Consider the following 15,103-nt stretch of genomic DNA (forward strand, 5'->3'; position numbering starts at 1 on the left):
TTGTTAGGGGCAATATGCTGATTCTGTAAACTGCTGTAGAGTGTGCTATAAAGCACTATGAAGTGGTATATAAATCTAAAAGTTTGGTACTTCCGGTATTGCTAGTGCAGTGACCATTCATAACAAACTCAACCAGCCTATGGTTTAAGCTTGAACATAGTGCTATGAAAATTTGGTTTAGAAAATTTAATTTTTAATTGCTTTTTTTTCAATGTAAGATTAGAAAAGTCATACATTGAGAAATGACTGAGAAGTCATTCATTATGAGAGCAACGTAGGATAATCTAAAGCTAGATCCCATTATATTTAATTGAAGCCTCTAGACTAGAAGGTTTATATACAAGTATTTTTTTAAAAAAATTGATTTATATGCCACCCTTCTCCGGAGACTCAGGGTGGCTTACAATGCGCTAAGCAATAGCCTTCATTCTTTTGTATATTTATACAAAGTCACCTTATTGCCCGCACAACAGGATCCTCAATTTTGGTTAGCACTGTTGCTAAATTCATTCTTAGAAGGTACTTTAAATGTTCTCAGGCATTTAAAAGCTACAGGTTGGTGGTATATCCCCAGATTAACTACTCACTCTTTTGTGTTAAGAAAGATAGATATAAATACTAATTAATAATGCATGTAGAATATAGGATGTGAGGTTTTTTCATTGAATTCTTATTAACATTTTAGAGTTCTGAAGGGCTACGGAATATAAACAGACTATAGTGGTAGGTCTGCTTTCATAAAGGAGAGAAAACTGAAAATATGGAAGGTAAAGTGGGGAATGTTACATGCAGTCCTGGTGATTTTACTAAAATAATAATCCTGGTTACTGCAGTTGTGATGATTTGTGAAGAATCCTGGTTTCTATCAAAGGATAAAAATGAAAACAGGGTGTTTGTCTCGGAATTATATAGTACAATCCCAAATATGATTATTTAGAAAAATGTCCCACTGAATTCAGTGAAATCCCTTTCTAGAGAAAAATTATTAACTGTTGGTTAATAATTACTGATCTTCAAAAATAGGCAATAACACAATTGTTATTGTATTATATAGCATTCTCAGCACACTAAACCCAGTTCAAAATTTTGAAGTTTGGCTGAATTACCATCACAATAGAAAATGGTTATATTTAATAAAGAACATTTAGGCTACAATCATATAAACATATTAATCAAATGCATTTCTGTGTAGACAGAATCCACATCCTAATTATTTTGGAAATTTATATGCATGTGTAGCAGTGGTAGGATTCAAATAATTTAACAACTGGTTCTCTGCCCTAATGACCAGCTGGGTAGGCGTAGCTTGGTGGTCATGTGACCGTGTGGTCGTTGCCAAGTCAACATCACTCACGTCGATGGGCGCTTCGCCTTAGCTATTACAATGTAATAAGAGTTAACCAGAGAAGCAGTTTCTGTAAGAAGGGCAATAAATATTAGTCTAGAAACAACACCAGAATGTTTCTTTCCTGCCCTCCCTACAGGATTAGCTCTGTAAAGTGGAAAAAAACAAAATAAGATTTCTTCCAACAAATGGTTCTCCGAACTGCTTAGAAAGCTAACAACCGGTTCTCCCGAATAGGTGCGAACTGGCTGAATCCCACCACTGATGTGTAGTCAACTTATGACCACAATTGAGCCTGAAAGTTTGGTTCTAAGTTGCAATCATTAGGTGGGTCTCCATGTCACCTGGCTCAATTTTATGATCATTTTCACAACAGACTTTATATGAATTACCATGATTGAACAACCATCACATGGTTGTTAAATGTCGTTAAGCAAATCTAGCGTATCCAAAGGGTTTTTTTTGCCATTTTCTACTATAACATCAGGTTCAGCCGGCAACCAATGAATCAATGTTTGGTTCATCTGAAAAACCAGACCCTGCATTGATGGGAAAACACTAGAGAGTATTTACACACACACATGCGCGCGCACACAGGTACACACTCTTCTTGAGTCATTTGTTAACTGTTCAATATCTTGATCTCTGCTGTCTTCCTGACAAATAAATGCACTTATTAAAAATACGAAACATGTAGCCAAATTGTTCCAGGTTCTTTGGGTCTGGATAGCACTTGAATTATTTTGATTTTGTATCCCATGACAGAACATTGATTTTCATCTTCTCTCAAATAAGATTAAACCAGACAATATTTAGAAGAAATAATTATCCTTAGTTACTGCTTAAATCAGGGTCAAATAACTCAACAGAAAAAAATTCTACAGCCTTAATAAAGTTCAAAATCATGACAAGATTCCACCTATATGACAAAAGTATCAGATGAAATGATTTTAAATATTGTGTTTTTATCTGTACATATATTGTGCCATAAATATCCAGCATGTTTGTATATAATGTGTATATTTATATATAGATATATATATAGCTACCTTCTCTTTTATGACCCTTATATAAACTCCTAATTTTCTTTTTTGTATATTAATTTGTAAAACATTCTTTATTGAAGACCACATAGAAAAATAAAAAAAAAACAAATTTTATACTATTTTAAACTTTGATTACAAAACTGCAAGACTTATCAATTATACAATGTTAATATATGAACTAACATTGCATATGTCCCCCATAAGACATGTATTTGCTGTTCTTATAGAAGAAAAAGAAAAGCATGTATATTGTTTTTATATAAGGGGTTAATCTCTAGTATTACCTGTATCTGTCTCCCTGCTTATGGTTTATGTAATCTTTCTAAAAAGGATGTTGTTTTTGGCTGCATTAACCCATGTTGCAAGTCTTACCGTGTTCTCCTCCCCCTGGATCCCCAAAAACCAGTCTGATACAACGTATTTAGCTGGTTTCAGATGATGGGTTATTCCAAAAAAGAAATTACATTCTAGGAACTGTCCTTTTGGGGATTATTAAATAAGAGGTGGAATTTGAAGACAGTGAAATAAATCTGGACGGTATAGTGAGATTGATGGTAACAAATAAGATTGACCAAAGGATGTCCATGCATTTATGATCTGGTCATCTGTGTGTGCGTCCACATGTATGTATATGCTGAGAACTACTGAATGGCCAGATATATTGAAGTATAAGCAAGGAGAAAATGAAAATTCCTCAAGTAAAATGTCATATAGAAAGATAAAAAATAGACTACACCTCAAACAAAAATAGCAAATTTTTGCTATTCCTTATTTTAATAAGGAACTTTATCTTGGCAGCAGCTAGATAAACTATCTAGCTAAACTAAACTTGAGGCATCACACATATCCTTCGAAAACTCTCTCTCCCCTCTCCCCCCCAAAAATTATCTCAGCTCTTACCATTCATGTATATAGTTCAATGAAGATGAATAAATGAGCACTCTTCCTTTAATGTCAGTTGGGTTTAAAGAGGCTTAAGTCCAGTATTAATAGTCTGTGATTTCAGATAACTGAAAAAATAGACATGTAGATCAAAGAGTGTTGCTTTTAATCAATATAATTAAATCTATAAGGAACTGGAATGTTAAGCTCATCTTTTTTTTTCAACACTTCTCTTTTTAAAATATTTAAATAATACTGCAATCAAGAACATGAAATACTGAAAACTACAAATGTACATAAAATAATTGGAAATATCAAAGCAAGTACTTAGAACATGGTGGGAAATAATAAAATTACAAATCTACAATTAGAAGCATAAAAATATTTAGAATATGGTAGGGGATAATAAATCCACAGATTACTCGGGCTTTGTCAAGGAAACATCTAAAAATCAGAGTAAGAAACTGAAGACATGTATAATGGTCTGTGGAAATACTTTTGAGACAGAAGGAGGAAGAGCCCAGCCAAAGCAAGTCAGGTAAGACACATATCAGTCCACTGAAGAAATGGTGGTATGGAAAGCACCTCAGAAGGGACCCTTCCTAGTTCCCTGGATGGTAAAGGCAAAGGGGAGGGGAGAGAAATGTGCTTTCAGATTTGCAGGATTTTATTACTGTACTCTTACAATAAATGTAGTGTTAATACTCGTGGTTGGGTTCTTGTTTGGACTAGCTCACAGGGCTGACTGCACAAGCCAAAAAGTGGATTAATAAGCAGACTTAAGAAATTGGGGAAAGACAAAGTTTAATGTTTGCTAAAAAAAAGTCTTTGTTCTCTGCAAGGGAAATGATACAGACACATGGCATACCACTGGGACTTTAGCAGAAACTGGGATTTCCCCCCCCCAAACAAAATCATAGGGAAAAGGGAGAAAAATTCTCAGAGCTGTAAAGCTGTTCATTCATTCAATTTACATAGCTGCCCAACTCACATGACTCTGGGCATCTTAAACAGTTAAAACACAAAAAAACAATACACAAATACAGGTAGTCTTAAACTTACAACCATTCATTTGGTTACCAAAGTTACAATGGCACTGAAAAAGTGACTTATGACTAGTTGTGACACTGACAACCATTGCAGCATTTCCATGGTCATATGATCAAAATTTGGGTGCTTGGCAAATGGCATGTATCCTGTCCCAGGGTCATGTAAGCACCAATTATAACCTTCCTACTGGCTCCCGACAAGCAAAGTCAATGGGGGAAAGCCAGATTCACTTAACTACAGTGATTTTTTTAAAGGAAGCATATAATAAGAAACATCCCTCAAGATTAAGTAGCTGCAAAGATACTTAAGATAAAATTCTTCTAGTGCCTTATCTATATCTTCACATCTGAAGATTCTAAAAGAGGTATGTAGCTGAAATTAAACATTTAGATTCCCAAACTATATAAAATGAGAAATGATAGGAATTTCTCTAATGTAGTCTGTATAACAGAAGCTTTTTTGCAGTGTAATTTCATATCACATAAAAATATACTGTAGATCTGCTAGAAAGAAAACAAAGTCAGGTGGGAAAAATCCCCAAGTCCAAATGAGGTAAATGTCAAGCATTCATATGGTTCTGACAGTTCCTCTCTCCATCTAATCAACTATTCTACAACAATTTTTCCTACTAATGAAAATATGCTTATAGATTAAATACTGTATGTGTATGTATGGATTCACCTTGAAAGTTTGAAATGTTCAGTTTAATATACAGCTTGCCAAAAATAGAATATGACTTACAAAACAGCTGAAGAACAGCAAAATATATACATTTTTACATTTATTCATACTGTAGCAAGTGAAGATGAAGAAACCACACAGCCTTTTAACTATCAAAAGAAACTGTTTACAATCCATTCATAACATCAGTCATAACAAATTCAAGTAATAATGTATTCTTGCTTTCATTCTACTCTTTATAGAAAGATTTAAAGTATGTTACAGAAATAATGTAAGATTTAATTTTTTTTAAAAAAGCAGACATATGCCACACTGAACATCATGTCACTGATACAGTAAGACTACCATTACATAATGAGTAAACAGTACATCAATTGCATTAAGCCTATTTAAAAGATGGACAATTAGACTAAGAATGAACAGTGACAGCCACTGAAATACTATAGCAGGAAATCATTATGTTCCTAAGCGACATTTTTTGGACAATCCACTGATATTGCTTCCTTTCCTCTTCTGGGAAATACTGGAATCTTTTGGGAACCCAGCCTGGCTTTTGTGATTCTCTTCATTGGTGATTTCTAAAGGCTGAAAGAGTATCAAAGAAAAACAATGAGATGGGAAAAGAGTGTTTCATTCTCTATTCCCAGTTGTTCAAAGGATGAATAACTTTATTCATATCTTGCAAGAATGTAAGCTTCCCAGCTTAGAATTTCAGAATCAGTTTTCTGCTCTTTAAATATACAGACACTATATTTTTGCAATACATTACAGATTCTTTAGGCAATCTATTTTACAATTTATCTATTTTAGTAGCACAAACAGGAGAAAAAAGCTTTTCCTTCATTGTTTCCTATCACAGAACTATATTTCTGTCCTGAATTAATAAATTATTTTCTGACACTCCTGCAGTATGTAATCCATAATGTTTTGCAAGTCATAAAAGTTTTTATATGCTTTCTGTACATCTTTATTACAATGACTGAAATTTTCAAAGGCCAGTCAGGGAGAAATTCTGGAAAGAAATATCACTATAAAAGAAATACAAACAGAAAGTTCTTTCTACACATTACAAACATATTTTATCTATGTCAGTTTGAAATACAAAAAATAAAAGTTTAATTTCTGAGTTTTCTTTACTTACAAGAAAAAAGCACAGCTACTGCAGTATTATATTTTTTAAGGACCAGGTGCCTCCTGGTGTTTCAACTGTGTAACTAAAATACTTTTTTCTCCCTAGTAATATTGTGTAAGTTTGTACACAAATAAAACATATTATTGTTATTTACTAAAAGCTACTTTATATTCTTTGCAAAACAGGCATTCTCTTAAATTAAAGGCCACACTGGCTATCATATCCAAATATGAATATACATATTTAGATATTCAAACATATGTGTCCCAGTGTATTATTTCCACACTGTTGCCTTACTCTCAGGTCCATGTACTCTAATTCACATTTTTCTCAAACAAACACAGATACACACTTTCAATGTTTCTCCCATTATGACTGCTGGAAGAATAGTAGGAAGCCTAGTCTATCAACTCTCCAACTCTCACTCCTGAATCCTTCCTTTGTTGGGAAAAGTAAAAGAAGTCAATATACAGCATGTTGCTGTTACTTCCTTGGAAGAAAAGTGAAACTACTAAAACTGGTCCCTTCTGCCCACTGACCTGGATCATGCAGAACCAACATGTAGCTGAGGGGCTGCATACCCTTGTTTATTGGAACAGAGAAAATATTTTTGCTACAGATGTTCACAGTTTTTGTTCATTATATGTACTATACAGGTAAAAGTTTTAATAACAATAGTAATTCAGCTCCAGTCTTCTCTAAAGTATCATTCAAAAGTTTCCTGTTATCCAAATCCTACTATATTGCCTCAAGTGAGGAAATGTACTGGGAAAGATGAATGAAGAATATCAGGATTTTATGCCAAGACATGACAATCATTTAGTGTAAAAAGCAGACACCTATATCAGGAAGCAGAGTTCATCGATCCATCGATCCAATTAAAATTAATATTAAAATATTAAAAGTTAAAACCAAGATGATGGCAGCTTCAGGATGAGAATCTTCCTGTCAGTCATCCCCAATGTAGCAAGCTTCTGTCGGGGCCGTAGGCCAAGCAGCGCAGCAGGTTTTAGGTCTTCTAGAAGGCCAGGAGGGTATTAATTACTGCTCAGATCCACCTACAAGTCATCCTCCTGGTGGTGTTTACTACCAGGAAAGGCAAGTATCTAATAAACAACTAGCTGCCCTAATAGTCCCAAGGACTCTGTCCACTTCCTCAGGTCCAACTGAATCAAACTGTTCTTGGATAAATATACTCCATAAATAATTTCAGAAAACCGTTAAGAGATAAGAAGCAACTTTAAAGTTACATTTATAAACAGTAATTCCTAACAGTTGCTGAACCAATGGTCATAAGACAAGAACTACCTATATTTTCCTCATATATTAAGCAAGTATGTTACTGAGTCACATACCTAATAGAATTCCAAATAAAATATGGTTGTAATAGAATAAATTGCAAATTCTTTTTACCCAAGGCATGTTTTACAAGATCAGGCACTAATACAATAAGCTGTCAGTTGAAAAAACTCTGGATTTTTCCTTGACATTTTGAGTTATGCTAACCTGGCCAGGAACCCAAACTCCTCTTATACTACTATCCCAGTAAATACTTTGTTTTCCTGGCAAAGATAAAGGATATGCACCATGGCACATTCAGGACACTACAACTACACAAACTCATTTACAGGAAGATAGGCAATTATGCAATTGAGATTTCACTCAAAGCAAGACTGCACATGTGAAAATTAACCAACACCCCATTCCTTTGTAACAGAAGTAATGTATTTCTTACCATTGTTGTCTGGTTTGCATATTTTTCTGTCCATTGTCTGGCATTTTTGAGAAATGCTTGCTTGTTGTATTTATACTCTGAAGACTAGACATAATAAAAAAGGGCGAGAAAAGGATAATTATGGCCTCTCATCTTAACATATAGTTATATTTAATGGCAGATTCATCTGACAACATGGAAGACTTCATCTTATAGAAATATACATAAAGGCTAAACTTTGAAAGAGGCCTTAATGGTTTATATATTGCATGTAACCTGTGTGAATTTTGTAGCATGAACATTGAAAAATTCTATTAGCATGTTTTACTACGCCATAAATTATATTCACTGACTTTCTATCTGAAGAATATTGTGCAAATAAATATGAAAAAATCACAAAGTATCTCCTTGTAAACCAGACAATTTAAATTTCTAAAGTACAGTATATTTCAATTAAATAAAAGAATGAAACCTACTATATCAGCCATGAGAGGGTCGTCAGGATTAGGTTCATTCATGAGAATCTGGATGGAAGTTAGCAAAGTAGCAATGTTCAGGGATGGCCTCCAAGCACCCTTACATGCAAGAATAGAAGAAAAAATATATTGAAGAAAATAAGTTACCCTCTAAGATTTTTCAAATATTATTGCAGACTGAGTGTTTTAATTGCCTCTCAAGTTATAGAAGTGTAGTTCACAGTAAAAAGGCTGCAGAGTAATCTCACCTCTTAATGAACATGCACTTCTTTACCTTCTAACCAGATAGGCATATACTTCTTCCAAGGCAGCCCTAAGTTACTCAGTTAAGTTTATGAACACACTAGTTTTCTTTTCCAATATTCAATGGCTCCTAGAATTCATGTAATATGCTTAATATAGATTGAGCTTAATAAGTGGATGGAAGTAAGCAAGTTCTGTACACCTTAATGTACATTTTTAAAAAAACATAGCATTGGTAACTTTCTAGTTTTTAGGTTTATAGTTCCGGCTGTAGTTCATAGCTTTATGGATGCTATATCCATGAATAGTAGTTCATGTGTACGGTGAAATAAACATAATATCACTTCACACATAAGGCTCCTATGTTTTGCAACAAAATTACTTCAACAGGACAAACCCAGCAAGTGATCTCTTTGTAGCAATATGCATGCCAGGGACTGCATCCTGCACAGATAAAGCCATTTATATCAGTAACTATAGCAGCTGTCATAGATCTCCATGTTAGTGTAATTTTATCTAAAATGATACAGCATCAGCCCTCCCAGATAAGAGTAGGCTTGGAACCCAGAGGAGCTAATGCTAGTTTTATTAGGTTATAGTAGCAGAATCTCAAAAGTGTGGATGTGATTTCCTTTCTTCAAAGTTATTTCTTCTGCCTATTTCAGAAAATGGACCTACAGATAAAATTAAAATCCTGTTGTCACATGACTTTAGAAGAGTGCAATCCCTACTATTCATTATTCCAGAGTGTTATAAATTTCATCCCAGTATAAACATCCTTGGAGAATGAGATTTTTAAACTAATGTTTCTGGGCCATTCTCTTAAGGATAATAGAACTGCAATTTATAATAGAAGCAATGCAGTGCATTACCTTGGGTGGTAATCTAAGAACATCCAGGCAAATTCTTCCAACTGAATCAATGTTGGGATGGTAAATGGGAGTAAGAAAGCGCATTTTTGGAGGTTCAAACGGATACCTATTTCAGAAATAGTTCTCATTATTAGAAAAGGAAGACTTTTTAACGGGTTACAATCTGTTCTTTATTCCCAAGTCATTTTTCAATTTATAAATCCCAATTACTTGTTACTGAATTTACTACAGAGAAGTTCATTGACAACTTTCTGGTTCCTATTCCAATCTTTTGAAGATTCATAGATAATATGCCCATTTTATATGGCACAAGCACTAGTACTTAGACTTATATACTGCTTCACAGTGCTTTACAGCCCGCTCTAAGCAATTCACAGAGTCAGCATATTGCTCCCAACAACCTGTGTCCTCATTTTACCCACCTAGGAAGGATGGAAGGTTGAGTCAACCTTGAGCCTGGTGAGATTCAATCTGCTGGCAGCCGGTGATCAGTAGAAGTAGCCTGCAGTAATGCACTCTAACCACTGTGTCACCGCGGCTCTTCATGGCCATTTGTTTTAAATTTCAAAAACTCAGAATCAACATTTACCTTTCAGGAACAATTACTTCCAAGGCAAAAACTCCTTTTTCATATGGGGTATTTGTACATCCTAGTATTTCTAAAAGAAAGATATAAATTGTGTCAACACTGACCTCTTTAAGTAACTGTTGTGCTTACTGTAAAAAAGGAGTTAAATCTAAGAAGTGACAATAGTATAATAATCTCTTTAACATCTGTTCTGTTCAAGAAATTCAGCTGCCTAGGAACAAAGAAGAGCATGAAAGAGTCTGATAATTACTGATTATTCAAAATTGGAAAGTAATTAGGATACATTCAACAGTGGATTTCCACAATTTCAAGTTCAAGGTTTCTGGCTAAGAGAAAAAAAAAACAATAGGAACTACAACAATTACTTGAAAAGGGAACAACTTTTCTATTTTCTATTATAAAATGATCAATTATTTTCTATTTTTTGCATATACATACAGAAATACACAGACACATATCTTTCTTCTACATTAGCAAAGTAGGTTTCTTTATTCTGAAGATAAATGTGTGGGCAGGGGGTGGGGGGAGGGAGAGCCAGAATAGGAAAAAATCATATGAGCTCAAATTATCCATATCAATAGATCCAGGATAAACAGATTCATAAGAATATTTTTATCTAAAAAGGATTGAAACCTATGGAAAATGAAATCTCAGAAAAGAGACATGTTTGACTCTTTTAATTATTACTGTTTAACTACTTTCTGAAATTATAAATAAATTATGACAGTTGCTTGCTTTTTCAGTTTTAAAGATTATTGAGTTAATTCTTAAATATGTTTTAAGTTGTCTATACACTCTGTAAATATACTATTGTTATAGTATATTATTAGATATTGCTAAATAGGGAAATCTGATATATAAAGTTTAAAGATATGTAAGTATAAGCTTTAAGATTGTGCCTTAGATTCAGTTGCAAAAAGATTCTTCATAGTACATAGTGGCACACACAACAGATGCAACGGCTTTACAAAACAATCAGGCTCTGTATTTGTGCCATGTTTTATAGTACCCTTTTGGAGTCAAAGCCAAAGACCTAACAAGCTTTCCAGCAAAGCAGGCCCTGAAAGTTATTCAAGGGAAGAGAAGAATAAATTATGCCAAATAAGCAAATATATAAAAATATAATTAACTGCATAATTCAAGATCATACAATTAATTTGTTAAATTCATTAGTCACATTTATAAATCCTCTAAATGATTGATACCAAGCAATAGTCAATGTCAATGGATAATCATCATCATTCAAAACAAAATATTCAATCATCAGAACACAGAATGACAGCTTTTTTACCCTCATCTATTAGAACTTTATGATGTGCTCACTTTCAAATTACAGATATGTATTATTTTACCAAAGTACAAATTCTTTCATTTCAAGCAAAAAATTATTTTGCCCAATAATTATTCTCATTTGGTCCTGCAATCGCTAGATATTTCCATCCTATGACGCTGAAATATATTCAATGGAATACTCTCAAAGAAATTTAGGTTTAATTTGAAATAAGACTTGTATATATGGAGAATTGATTTCAAATTTTAATTTAATAACACAAAATATAGAGATGGTATGTCTTAACAATTGTAATGTAACCTCAAATAGGTTATATGAGGCCCTATAGCACACATCTTATAGGACAGGATTGCAGTTCAAAAGGATTTTGACAGCTGAAACAGAAACTATTAAGATGAATTTCAGTAGGGATAATGCAAACTTCTACATTTAGATTAAAAAAATCGAAGGCATAGGTCAGTGATGGCTAACCTTTTTGCCATCGCGTGCCAGGAAGGGGGGGGGCAGGGGAGGTTTGCCTGTGCGTGTGCCACACCCATAATTCTATGTGCCTCGCCACACACATGCGAGTGCGACTCCCCCTTCCCCCCCCACTCCTGGCACGCGATGGCGCGGTAGGCCCGTTTTTCTTTCTCACCTGGCTCCAGATCCTTTCTATGCATCTGGGGAGAGCGAAAACAGCCTTCCCCACCCCCTCGGAGGACGGAAGTTGAGAAATGGGCCGTTTCGGGCCTCCGAAGGGGTGGGGAAGACTGTTTTCGCCCTCCTCAGATGCATAGAGAGGATCTGGAGCCAGGGAGAAAGAAAAACGGGCTTTCCCCCCCCCCCAGGCCCTCTTCTGGTGGGCCCAAAAGGGCCGAAAATCAGCTGACAGAGCTGAGCTGGCGTGCCAGGCAACATGACTCCAGGTGCCACCTGTGGCACGCGTGCCATAGGTTCGCCATCACGGGCATAGGTTATACTGAGCAGCATTATATGAAAAAAAGAATTTGAATGTCTTAGTGCAGTGTTGGCGAACCTTTTCGGCACTGAGTGCCGAAACGCGAGCACGTGTGCGCATACAGGGGAGCACCAGAAACCGGAAAAGTAGCTCCCCGGAAGGGCACGCACCGGAAACCTGGTCTTCTGGTTTCTGGTGCACGTGTGCGCGCAAAGACCAACTGGCCGGTGTATATGCATGTGGCGGAAACCGGAAGCTCAGCTTCCTGGCGCGCCAGGTACCTGCTCTTACGGTTTCCGGCACTCCCATGTGCACGAAGACCAGCTGGCCAGCGCGCCAGAGCACGGAAGGAGCAACAGGCGATGGCTGGCGTGCCCGGAGAGGTGGCTTTGCATGCCACTTCCGGCACACATGCCATAGGTTTGCCCTCACGGTCTTTGTGCATCATTGAATCTCAGTGAACAATGTGATGCACTGCAAAAAAGCGAAAGCATTCATAGACCACAGCAACATAAAGGTAAGATCAACAGAAGTTATGGTTCCACATCTACAATATTGCATCCAGTTATGGCACTGGATATTAGGCAGATCACTGACAAAGTACATTGAGTGAGAGGACAGAAGACAGTCACCAAGATGATAAGAATTTAGGAAGAAAACACTTATTGGAAAAATTGGCAGGTTTTAGGTATCTTTGGCCTGGAGAAGATTATGAAGAAACATAACAGCTGTTTTCAAATGTCTGAAGGGCTGTCATTTAGAAGGTAGGACAGAATTATCCAGAGTTGTTGCAAAAGACATGACCTGAAACAGTAAGTTTAAATTACATAGGCTTCATTTGAACATTAAAAAAGTCCTAATGGTAAAAGCTATTTAACAATGGAACAGGCTGCTATAAAAAGTGATGGACTCTCTTGCTGAAGATTAGATGGTCATACATCCATTGGGGATGCCCATTGTAATAGATTCTGCACTGGACAGGGTGTTTGACCAGATTATCTCCAAGATCCCTTTCAATCCTTGCATTCTATGCTGTATGAGTCTAAAATGCCAGAAAGGAAATATATTTTCACACAGTAAGTTAGAACTGTAAAAAAATAAGATTTGTAAGCAACATACATTAAAAAGATAATTGCAACTGTAACCTAAAAATAAATAGAATCTAATATTTTGTGTATATATATTTGCATTTGCAGTATATACATACGGGCTCGAAGATCATTTATGTGATTTTCATTCTGCCAGCAGGTAATTCCTGGAGGTGGCTCTGTGGCCAATAACTGCAGCTCTCTCTTCAGCCGTGAAGCCCTTTGCATTGCACTGCAATGACATAAGCAAAAACTCTACATCATTTAGTTCCTTTCTTTTCAGTTCCCATAAATCTTCCTCAAATCATAAATTTTAGTATAAGGAATAAACTTTCATGAGCGGCAGTTCACTTATTCAGTAGTTGCATCTCACAAAAGCTTAAACACCTTACCAAAAAATGCATTATATATATTATATATATATATAATTTATTTATTTATTTATTTATTTATTTTTACAGAATTTATATGCCACCCTTCTCCCGAAGGAGTCCTTCTCCTGAAGGACTCAGGGCGGCGAACACAGATTAAAAACATACAATAATAAAAACTCACTAAAACCAGATTAAAATAATAAATAATAAAAACCCAAGGATCAGAATCATAATTATAGTTATAATAATAACTATATTCATGGATAAATTATCAAAATAATTTCTACTGATTAGCAGCAACCATACTAAATTAACCCTCTTAACTGGCCTTGGATAGGACACAGAAAAGTGGATGTTTCAGATGTGAAACTGTGGCATCTTTCCTCCTGCCCAGAGTCTCTTCTGTTAGGTGAATTATTAAAATCGGTAAAGCAAAAAAAATGTAAATGAAGTAACCAGAAGAGGCCTACTCTGTGGCTTTGAAGTTTGGAAATGATGGAGCCTGTAATCCTATGCTTATCAACAGCATCATATTAGGGAAGTCCTTTCATTGATCAAATATTCAAGGTTGGGGCTGGTGCCCTCCCTTTCCCTATTTCCCCAGTGTGTCTGCCCAAGGAAATGAGGGACCAGGAGAGTTTAACAGTTGCCCCAAGGAGTAACCCCGGTTTAATGAGTGAGATTACCATCCTCCTCCCACACACTTAGACTTAGAATAACTTTATTGTCACTTTAAATGTACACTAGTTAGCCAAGGTGGCGCAGTGGTTAGGGTGCAGTACTGCAGCTACTTCAGCTGACTGCTAGATCAGCGGATCAAATCTCACCGGCTCAAGGTTGACTCAGCCTTCCATCCTTCCGAGGTGGGTAAAATGAGGACCTAGATTGTTAGGGGGCAATATGCTATTTAGTATATTGTCTTTGGTGTAAGCCGCCCAGAGTCCTCGGAAGGTGGGCGGCATAGAAATATTACTAATAAAAATAAAATAATAAAGAAAAACATTAAAATGAAATTTCGTTGCATACAGCTGTCAAAAGGGCACCACCTCCAATATACACTACATAAACAGTACAAAATAAATACCAAATTATGCATATACTCACATATATTATATTAATATTATATTTATGATATAATATGATATTATATTACACACACAAAGGGCTCACGAAGGCATTCTGTCAAGCGAAGGGGGAGCAGCAATTTAATAATAACGTGAAGGTTTTAAGATACACACCTTAAACTATGGTCGTTCTCCTTCCCACCTCCCTCCGCCAGGAACCCTCTCAGGACCCGCGCACTCAAGCGCCGGAGCCCCGGGACTACGGTGACTACGATCCTGGAGAGCAAAGCTGCCTCCTACGAAGGGAAGGAGACGG

General features: G+C 35.8%; 1 protein-coding gene across 2 annotated transcripts; it reads right to left on the reverse strand.

Annotated features, from left to right (window-relative positions):
• Positions 1 to 5,460: 5,460 nt before the first annotated feature.
• UBE2T (ubiquitin conjugating enzyme E2 T) lies at positions 5,461 to 15,103 on the reverse strand. 2 transcript variants are annotated; one of them, XM_070939895.1, is made up of 7 exons: positions 14,962 to 15,103; positions 13,469 to 13,581; positions 10,031 to 10,100; positions 9,442 to 9,547; positions 8,327 to 8,425; positions 7,872 to 7,955; positions 5,461 to 5,589 (listed from the first exon to the last, which is right to left on the reverse strand). In XM_070939895.1, exons 2-7 carry the CDS (start codon positions 13,575 to 13,577, stop codon positions 5,461 to 5,463), a joined length of 597 nt encoding a protein of 198 aa, XP_070795996.1. In that variant the 5' UTR covers positions 13,578 to 13,581; positions 14,962 to 15,103. The 2 variants fall into 2 exon arrangements, with proteins under 2 accessions (XP_070795996.1, XP_070795997.1); XM_070939896.1 differs by lacking the exon at positions 14,962 to 15,103 and adding an exon at positions 14,551 to 14,594.

The sequence above is a fragment of the Pituophis catenifer genome, unplaced genomic scaffold (assembly GCF_029215685.1).
Source record: "Pituophis catenifer annectens isolate HBS135680 unplaced genomic scaffold, rPitCat1.0.hap2 SCAF_3, whole genome shotgun sequence".
Taxonomy (NCBI): domain Eukaryota; kingdom Metazoa; phylum Chordata; class Lepidosauria; order Squamata; family Colubridae; genus Pituophis; species Pituophis catenifer.

Coding starts and splice junctions, on each gene's coding strand:
- UBE2T (XM_070939895.1), bottom strand. CDS start 13,577: ATGCAAAGGGCTTCACGGCTGAAGAGAGAGCTGCAGTTATTGGCCACA. Junction 9,548..10,030: donor GAAGTAATTGTTCCTGAAAG/GTAAATGTTGAT, acceptor TTTCTGAAATAG/GTATCCGTTTGAACCTCCAA. Junction 8,426..9,441: donor TTCTTAGATTACCACCCAAG/GTAATGCACTGC, acceptor CTTGCATGTAAG/GGTGCTTGGAGGCCATCCCT.